We start from the raw sequence: 10,879 nt of genomic DNA on the forward strand, positions 1-10,879 counted from the left end.
TATGCTTGCAAACAGTAAAGTAGCATAACTGTCTCCTGAGAGGCTTCTTATAGCAGCAAATGGAAATTGATGGAGAAACTCACAAGTCATATCAGGATAAGTTTAGCAAGTATTCTAGGAAGTTAGAAATAAACATTGGTAAGCTACAAGTGTCAAGGACACTACAAGAGTCAAATAACTAGGAACTCATTGAGACTAGACTACCAACTGTGGAGCTTGCCACAGCTGGAACTAGGATCCCTAAACATAAATAGCAAATTTAAAGCTTGGTCTTTATCTGGGTCCTGTCACAAGTGGAGCAAAATCTATCTTCATCTTTGTGCCCTGTCATTGGATTTCTTTCCCCTACTTGGGCTGCCACTCTGGGCCTCAGCACTAGTCCTACTTTGAACAGATAACACATGGTGAAGCAGTATCCAAGAGGATGCTGCCCTACTCAGATGGGAAGGCAAGGGTGTATTGAGGGGATAAATTTTTAAGTATAGGACTCGCGAAACAGGAGTGATGGGGGCTGTGATTAGAATGTAAAGTGAATAAAAGGTAAAGTACTGAAAAAGGAATAGCATTCATGTATTTAACACAATTTAAAAGAACAAACATGTCATAATGCAGTAATCATTAGTATTCTAAAAAAATATTTAGGAAAAATAGTGTGTTCCCAGACTCTAGAATAAGGAGACAAAATATATTTCGAGAGAGAGAGAGAGAGAGAGAGAGAGAGAGAGAGAGAGAGAGAGAGAGAGAGAGGGGGGGGGGGGAGAGATTATTATTTTGAATAACAGTATTTCTGAAGCTTTTTACTCTTTGACATAATATATCTTTTCCTTTCTGCAAAGGACTTTTGAGAACTATGTTAATTATGGGAGAAAAAATCAACCTGATTGTTTTGATAAATGATAACCTTACTTGTCATGTTGGAAATTTCATTTTCTGGGCAGGGTTTACATATAAAACAGCAGATATCCTTTCCTTCCTGAGGGGATTTTCTGAGTCCTGGTGTCCAAGGCATACTACATATTGAGGGTAGAATCTGTGAAAAGAAGTAATATGCATTATAAAAATAAGGACACTCGGGTATGGTGGTACACTCTTTTAATTCCAGCACTTGGGAGGCAGAGACAGGCAGATTTTTGAATTCTAGGCCAGCCTGGTCTACAAAATAAGTTCTAGGACAGCCAGGGCTATACAGAGAGGCCCTGTCTCAAATAAATAAATAAATAAATAAATAAATAAATAAATAAATAAATAAAAGGACAATATCCTAATGGATAAATAACCAGTGATTCACACAACGGAGATTCACTGAAAGACCTTGTTTAACATACATATATCATATTAAATTTTACTGTTTTGGTTTTTACAGATAAAATGTATGAATATATGATGATTTATATATTAAGAAACATCAAAAAAGAGTATAGGAATAAGAAAGAGAGAATATCTATGGCAGTATAAAGTAAGTCAATAAACGAAGAAATACCAAGTATTTATTCCATGGCAAAGCAAAAGTAGAGGATAGCTTAGTTAATTGTGCTTCATGTTATGCATTAAAATTATGACTAAATTACCTGATCCATATCTGTAGCCCACTCCATCATTTCCTTGGACATATATAGCTGTTGGCCACTTGGGAGATAACCTGAAAATATTCCTATTTTTATTTTAAGTCCAAAATATTTTTGGAAATTTAGAATATAGAAAATGTCATACACTGTATCCTGTTTCAAATTCTGGTTCATGTTGACTAGGTCTCCAGCAGGATTTACAAATTGTAATGTCTTCAGAATAGAGAACATCTAAAACACATTTGACATTTTAGTTTCAGCTAGGCTTACACTTTAGAATAGAAAGTATTAGATTTAGAAAATTCCCAATTTTTATTATCCTTTCAAATAATCTATCTTTGCCAGAAGTATTCAGTACTAAAGATGAAAATAAATTTAATGTAGATGTAAAGTTAGTTCCACTTTATTTACTAATATAATTTTCTTTCTGGATTTGGTGTTCTAAAACCTACACTCCTGATTTTTCTGTTTGGAGAGTAATAATACATTCTCTGTGTTTTAACTGCCAATAGTATTATTTGAACACAGGTAATGGAATGGAAATTATTAATAAGTGAAATTAATGGAATAGTACTTAATATTCTTTGGGATCTACTTAGTAAATTGATCAGCAACTTTTGATTAACATAAAAGACAAGTCATTTTCTTATTTTTATTTAAGAGTTTCATGAGAAAAAATTAATACATGAGTCACATATGTGATTTAAATATCTGGACAAAAATTCATGACTTAGATTCTGAATGCTGACTTCCATACCAGTGTTGGCTGTGTCATAATTTATGACACTAACGTGATCTGCTACATATCCAATAATAGAGTACAAAACTATGTACATTTATGGGTCAAATTACTTATTGGCATTGCTTTAGACCATGTTGTTCTCTTAAAGAACTCAAACTACATAAATGCAATTTGGTGTAAGACTAACTACCTTCCAAGAGTCAAATTCCAGTTCCTTCCCAGCATTATTTGACCACGTGTCTACTTGTTGCAGAAGCATCTCATGGAGTGAATGGGCCACAGCATACATAGCATTGTATAAGTTATAGCAAGTATCACTCATGGCCATTCCAAATGGTGTCATGAATAACCATTTAAATACAGTTATGATTGGACAATTCTTCAGCTTCTTACAATTAGATGGTGGCAAAGAGCATCTAAAATACATCCACCACAGTTTGGCAAGGGAAAATTCGCTACTGTAGTTTGAAGGGTGTACTGTTTGGATAAATTGTTCAAAACCAGATATTTCAGGTTGCTGGTGTGAAAAAATGAAACTCCCCATGGAGGAGTATAGCAAAAACTCTCCTATAATTGTGATCATATCAAATTGTGACACACTGACCCAGATTCTCCTTATGCCTTCATATTTCCACATAATGAGGGTAAACTGTATGGGAGAGTCTTTGTCTCCATAAACTATTACAACTTTTGCTGATGACATTGCAATTTTGTTATAATTCATACTATAGTCTTTAAGGGCCATGAACTTCTGAGTTTGGATAATAATCGCAACTGATAAACAGACCATGTGTTTTTGCATTTCTCCTCTCAATTCAGAAAGGAATTGAATTCCATGGTCATCATTTGTAACAATTGCTCCTATCCAGTTCCATCTGAAATGAACCACTAGGGACACCATGGCTAGTGGTAGAGATGTGTGCTTGGGAGATATCTGGTAAAGATGAGGAAATTGTTCATTATCATTCAGAAGAAGATGAAAATGACCACAGTAAAGCTGAAAAATACAGAACATAGGCAACAATATGAACATGATAGAATGCAGAGGGATTCATGTAACATCAAAGTGTGCTTGAGCAAAGTGTAGTCATGTTAGAAAGTGTTAATTCTTCATCTAATTATTACAATTATATCCAACTTCTTGCGATTCTCTAAACAAATAAAAGTATACTAAGTCTTCTGGTATAACATTTCAAATTACTGATGTCTCCCATTCCCATTTATGATAAAGTTATTTTGTTTGGCACAAAACATATCTGTGTATTTATGCTTGATAAATCATAATAAACATAAGCCCTGTATTTGCCTTTTAAACTGCCTTCATACTCAGAAAGTTTCACTGAGGTGAGAAATTATTTCCTTAAAATTATTTTATCTTGACTTACCTCAGGAATTCTGGAGATGTACAGTAATTGTCCAATACTTGTAGATACTCCCCATTTAGGTGTTGTAAGTACAATTAAATATCTTCTATGATTTCTGCTGTAGTAATTAGGAATAAATTCCTTATTTTTTAATGCCAAATCAGTTCTCTCACCATATAATTCTAGGCCACATTCAATATTAACTAGCAGAGAAATATTGGGTAAAATATGGCCATTCTTATTTATTTCTTCCATAGCAAGATAAACAGAGAAAATCAAATGGTTGGTCTTGGGTGTCACCCTGAAAACAGAGCAGTAGAGAATATAATTTCTTAGCTGGGCTTGGTGGTGCATGCCTTTAATCCCAACACTTAGGAGGCAGAGGCAAGCAGATTTCTGAGTTCAAGGCCATCCTGGTCTACAGAGTGAGTTCCAGGACAGCCAGAGCTACCCAGAGAAACCCTGACTCTAAAAACCAAAATAATCATCATCATCATCATCAGCAGCAGCAGCAGCAGCAACAACAACAACAACAACAATAATAATAATAATAATAATAATAATTTCTAAAACTGTACAAGCAAAAGCCAGAAAAAAAATCGTAGCATATAGAGAGGAATTCAGCACAATAACCACACAGTTATGCACTGGTTTTAACTGACAGGAAAGTGAATATACCATAAGTTTACATTAAATTCTCTAAATAGTTACAAAATAAATTTCTGGTGATTTATACAGCCTACAAACAGAAGTAGTAAGGCTACTAGGAGCCTTCTTCTCTGTGTTCATAATGATGGCATATGATAAATTTAGATGTAATGTGAGAAAATATGATCACATTGCACTTTCCCCTATAATTCATGGTTCTCTAACCTCATTGATGTTAGTCACAAATATCTAAAACACAACTTTAAAAATTTTACTAGTATGTATTTAGGCAGAATATCTATTCATACTACCAATACTATATCCACACAGGATTCCCATTTGAGATTATTAATTTGTATTAAGTATTTTTGTATCTCTACTATCATGGCTATGTTTTTGTGAATCCTAAATTATTTACAATGGTCTAATATTATATTGCTATGCAAGGAGATCACAGACAATGTAGGTGAAATGGTAATCCTATACTTTACTTTTAAAAATAACTCTCTTATTCAACTGTGCTGTTGTGTTTATAGTAATGATATAAACATCCAAGTATTGGTGACAAATTAACAGTGAATAACCATACAACAATCTCTTTTGTGTAGACACAATATAGGATGAGGAACATATATTATTTTGGAAACATATCTGCTATGTAATATGCAAGGCTTTATAGGAAGTTATATGCAATAATTAAACTCTGTAACACACACACACATACATTTGTCAATGACCACGAACTCAGAAAAATTTAAAAACTGTGTCATATAATCATCCAAAAGATGTTTTCTATGTAAAATGTTATTTTCTGTTGTTAAAGTCTAGATAGGAAATTTTTTTGCCTTGATTTTTTTTTTTATTAATAGTAAGTAAAAAGAAATTAAAACAGTTCTCTAGTTCTCTCCTTCTGCACCACGTGAAAATGCATACAGTGAAAAATCATGCAGTTTAAATTGTTAGAGTGCTGGACATTAAACTTCACATACTTTTTAAAAAGAACACACAGACATGTCTCATTAGCTAGAAAAATTTGAAATTAAATAAAATGAATTACAAAAAAAAAAAAAAAAAAGACTGGGCGTGGTGACAAACCCCTTTGATCCCAGCACTTGGGAGGCAGAGGCAGGCAGATCTCTGAGTCTAAGGCCAGCCTGGTCTACAAAGTGAGTTCCAGGACAGCCAAGGCTACACAGAGAAACCCTGTCTCAAAAACAAACAAACAAACAAACAAACAAACAAACAAAAAAGCTTTCCTTGACATATATGACAAGGCTTATCTGAAATAATATCTAGCTTATCTCAGGCATATGGAGGGCTTGTGCAGATGCGTTTCTGAAGGTTTTCTAACTCAAATATCTGAAGTTCCTCTTCATTCTTTCTCATCTCCATCTGAACATTCGGAATTCTGGTTCAACTCCTCCATCATACATTTTACCATGAACATTGACTTTTATTATTTAATACTCATTTTCTCTATTAACCCATTTCTTATAAATATATTCTTTAATGTTATCCAAAGCCACAAATATTCAACATCTCCAATTTTATTTTATTCTGATATACGCTATTTAAAAGTGAATAGGATCTTTTTCTAAAAGTATCAATATCACTGTAATTCTCTCTCTCTCTCTCTTTCTCTCTCTCTCTCTCAAACACACACGTGTATATACATATATTCATGTTGTCATTTTTAAATATGATATTATTGAATGTTTGAAATGTTATTTTGGATAAATGTTCTACAGCATTGTGGAGAAATTATCACAATTTCTCCAAGACGACTCCCATGTAGAGTAACCCCATTGAAAAAGAGATATTACATAAAATGTATATCAATTTTTATAAAATACACTCAATCCCCATTAATCCAAACACATTTAATATTATTACAAAAAGAGAAATAAATTTAAGTGTTGAATGAGTATAGTAAGTGAAAATATACAGTAATAATGAGAAAAAAATTTGAAATTTGTAAACAACAGTGTTGGTAATGGAAAATTCTGTACCCATAGTACTGCTCTCTCAAATTTTAAAAGGTATTACAGATAAAATATTTTTTCTAGCACTCAAAAAATAGAAATAACAAGTCATAGCTTATATGGACACCTTAACTTGTAAGAAATTAACAAATTATCTTCTGGAATAGGAAGATGTTTCATATGTTTCTAATTGATAACTTTTCATAAGTTTCTGAAATTGTTAATACAAAAAAATATGAGGCAATGTTTTGAAACAGAATGTAAAATAAAGGAAAGAGAAAATTCTCCTTGTGAGTAAATACTTCTCTCAGTATTGACTTCTGCTGCAGGATTCATACGCCACAAAATTTTAAAATTATGATAGATTATTTGAACAAAATCTATATATCACATAATCTGTAACATATTTAAGTAAAACTAAGAGCAGATTTCCAAATGACTGATTGCAGAACTTGGGAATCCATTCTGACAGATGAAACATTAGGAGACCAATAAAGACCACTTTATTGTAGTCTCTATGAAATAAACCAAAAGCAATGTTTGCTCCAATATTCTCAAGTAAATCCCAAGACACAATAAGTTGGAAACTGGCAAATAAATATAGTCTTTCTAATAGCAAGGTCAATACTGTGGGTTTTTATTCAGCATCTACTGAGAAAATATGACTAAAAAATGAAAAACAATAACATAAACATAAAACAATCAGAATTTGGAAAATATCCAGCATTGAAACAAAATACATTTTGGTTATCTTCTAGAAAGGAAGAGCCAGAAGACTCATGGTATCATGGTCTACATCCCAGAATCTCTAGAATGCTTTGTCTCCTATGATAAAGTAAAATATGTAAATGAAGTATGTACTTACTGCTTGTCTAGATTCCAACTGAAATAATCATTCTTCACATAACAGTGCTTTGTGTAAATAGAAAAGAAACAATAAGTTTCTTTATCGCCTAGATCATTTTTGGTGTCTTTTATTCTCCAAAAGCATCTAGGGTCACTCAAATGACAAAAAATTATGGAAATCTTCAGAAACCAGAAAACAGAGATCAAAGAGAACATATGTTTCATGTCAGCAAGATATCTGCCTGAGCAAAATGCATCATATACAGTAAGATAGACAGAAACTTGTGTATTAATATTGTGTGAACCCATCCAGTTGCCACTACTTATTACTGTACTTACTTCTAAAGGACAAATGTACTTTTCTTAGCAATTTACTTTTCAGTTCCTTGTTTTCCTCTGGAGGATTCCTAATCACTCTCTGGCCTTGGGCTTGGCATCTGAGTTCATCTGTTCAGGTAACAAATAAGGGGTATAACTTTCTTCATGATTATCCATTTCCTCCATATCACTTATGTTTACATGAATATCAGTAGAAATGATCATCAGGCAGGATTCCTTTTGGGCAAATTTTCTAACAATCCTAGTTCATCAAACCAGTTTTCTGATGAACATTTGAAACACATAACGAAGATTACATCAGCTCTTACAAATGAGCTTTACTAGAAATTATGTCAAAGACTCCAATTGAACTCAATTGATCTCAGTAATAAACAAATTAACAATATCATGCAATGCCTGCATATGACACCAGTACTTATAGATATTAATTTTATAAGGTTTCTTTTAGGGTATATTACTCTTCCTTTAATTCATATCTATAAATTGAATTACTTTGGGGTCATTTTTATGGAAGAATGAGTAATGTAAATAAAACATTTTTTTTAATCTTAGTTTGTAAAAGGTGATTTTGTAGGGAATTTAAGGCTAGTAAAATTTTGCTTTCATTTTTTCTTTAGGGAATGTTAAAAAACAAGTTAAGTGCAAAGAATATCATTCTTAAATAAGCTCAATTTTATTAACATTAATTGTTATATTGATTAAGAATTCCAGTCTATCATACTATAAGAGCTATTTGCAATATTCATCATTACAAACCACATAAGCCCTAGATTATATTCAGTTTGAATTGACATTTAAAGTTAGTTATAAACATTTTTATTTATTCATCTTCCGTGGTAGTTTCCTTTATGGAAGATTTTTTCAGGGGTATATATAAGCAATAGGAAGCAAAAATTATCCCTGAAAGGAGTGAAAATCTCACTATAAAAGACAGTTAAAAGACATAGTGTATGTGGCTGAGCATTGATCTTTTTTTAATGAGTATCATTTGTTAGAATACAGTTTCAAAAATATATGGGTTTTTCCCATTCCGTTGCTTTTTTTTTTTTTTTTATTTTCCTAGTTGCTATATTATATTGAATTTGCCTGACTGTTATTTCTTTAAAAACTTAACATTTTTCTTTTTAGTTCTTTGATAGTCTTTATTTTTGCACTCTTTTTTGAGTATCATAATATTTTTCCCTAATTCTTTCTATTCCCTCATTTATCAAGCACAGAACTTTGGGTCCACTATTTTTTTAATCCATGAAATCTATGTTTTGCTGGAAAATTTTGTTTAGGATAAGTGATCATTCAATGAAAGACAATCACATTATTAGGGTGTGGTCTGTATTAAAAAATACAAAACTGTCTTTTTTTCCTAGGGATTAAAATTTCCATTCATTAATACAAATAATGTAATTGTGTGTGCTGCTCTCCTTTTCACATTTAGATGTGATCTTTCTTAAATTTGCAAGGCTTTGTGCTTCCTGATAAAGTGCCTGTGATTTTACACCTGCCCTGGTGTTTCCAAGAGTATGTTTTCTTCTAGTCATCTACCACTTCTGTAACTTACATTCAGTCTGCTCAGATTATTGCAGTAATTGCCATGCCTTGAAGAACATGCATTAACTATGATATCCTTAGACTAGAATATTGTGTAGTTTTTGTCACCCCTGAAGTTCAATCATTTCTCTCTGTTAATTATCATATACAAATACATCGAAACTTATGAGATATGTTTTTAGAGCTCTCTTGAATTATGTAATTATTTTAATAAATCTGGGGTTCTATACTCCCTGTCCTCATATGTAGCAGTAGTTCAGCTTGATCTTCATGGATCAACTACTGAAGCAGGGGCTATCCTATGTTGTCTGCCTGTGGTTTCTGTTTTCCTAATCGGTCTGAATTTTCTGGCCTCAATTGAAGAGGATGTGCCTAGTCCTGCAGATACTTGATATTCTAGGATGGGATGGAACCGAGTGTGGTGATCCTCCTCTTCTCAGAGGAAAAAGATTCTTAGTTAGGGTTTACTTCTGTGAGCAAATTACATGAACAAAGAAACACTTTTATGGGCAACATTTAATTGGGGCTGACTTACAGGTAAAGAGGCTCATCAAGGTGGGAGTAGGAGAGCATCCAGATGATGCAGGGGAACTGCCAGTTTCAAAGGCAAATAGGAAAAGATTGGAGACCAATCTTAAATCCCATGCCCACATTGACAGGCTTCATCTAACAAGGCTAACATAATTATTTTGTCTTTCCATATGAAGTTTGAATTCTGGTTTTGTCTACACTTCAGAGCTAACACTGTGTTACAGCTCTCCCCACCACAATCCTGAGCACAGGTAGCTTGTCTCCAAGGAGTGCTGACACACCTAAGATTAGCAGCTCATAGGCTCACAAGAGGTTCCAGTCAGAGACAGCAAGACAAGCTAACATCGGAGATAACCAGATAGTGAGAGACAAGCCAAAGAACATAAGCAATAGGCATCATCCCAACCCAGTTCTCTCACCACAGCTAGCCCTGAATATCACAACAGACTTGGAAAACAAGATTCTAAAGTTATTTTTTACTGTTCAGTTCTTGAGTAATTAGTGATCAGATTAATTGTGGCTTCATAGAATGAATTTTGTAGTGTTCCTTCTGTTTCTATTTTATGGAAGAGTTTGAGGAATATTGCTATTATCTCTTTGTTGGAGGTCTGTTAGAATGCTGCACTAAAGCCATCTGAACCTGGGGTATTTTTAGTTGGGAGTTTTTTTAGTGAACTTCCTTAGGTCATCTGGGCCTCTTTGGATAGTTTTCCTGCTCTTGATTTAACCTTGGTATGTAGATTCTGTCTAGAAAATCATCAGTCTCATTCTGATTTTCCAGTTTTATTGCATATAGGCTTTTGTAGTAGAATCTGATGATTTTTTAAAATTTCATCAGTTCCTGTTGTTATGTCTTTTCAGGTGCAGAAGATTCCATAGGGTACATGGACACAGCAATCAAAGAAAATGCAAAATGCAAAAAGATCCTAACTCAAAACATTCAGGAAATCCAGGACACAATGAGATAACTTAGTTACTTAGTTTTAAAACTTCAGTGAACCTAAGGAGCTGAGACAGGTGACGAATATTTAGCTAGATAATTACTACTGATGGACATTCATGTAAGCATTCGATGTTGTAAACTTCTCATCCTATTTATGATTTGACTTTTTGTATGAAATTGTGATGAACTTTGTAATATGTGATCATGCATTCTGAAAGATGTATAAGTAGTGAGGACAGGGAGATAAGGAAAAGCTAGAGAAAGAAGAATTTTTTGCTTTCCTACTTAGAGTAGAAATCTTTTCCGTTTCCACACTTAGAGATATTTTTCCCTTTCCCTGCTTAAGATCTTTCTGCTTTTCCCCTTAGATAGCT

General features: G+C 33.1%; 1 protein-coding gene across 1 annotated transcript in view; it reads right to left on the minus strand.

The window, feature by feature from the left end:
• The window catches only part of LOC110287961 (vomeronasal type-2 receptor 116-like), a 44,311-nt gene extending 36,939 nt beyond the window's left edge, over positions 1–7,372 (minus strand). Inside the window, 5 exon segments of the mRNA XM_085840891.1 lie at positions 907–1,030; positions 1,569–1,796; positions 2,498–3,304; positions 3,693–3,972; positions 7,167–7,372. Coding sequence (XP_085697017.1) covers positions 907–1,030; positions 1,569–1,796; positions 2,498–3,304; positions 3,693–3,972; positions 7,167–7,372 — 1,645 coding nt within the window.
• Between the last annotated feature and the right edge of the window lie 3,507 nt (positions 7,373–10,879).

Source organism: Mus caroli, unplaced genomic scaffold (genome assembly GCF_978045245.1).
Source record: "Mus caroli unplaced genomic scaffold, Mus_caroli_1 scaffold_8, whole genome shotgun sequence".
Classification (NCBI taxonomy): Eukaryota; Metazoa; Chordata; class Mammalia; order Rodentia; family Muridae; genus Mus; species Mus caroli.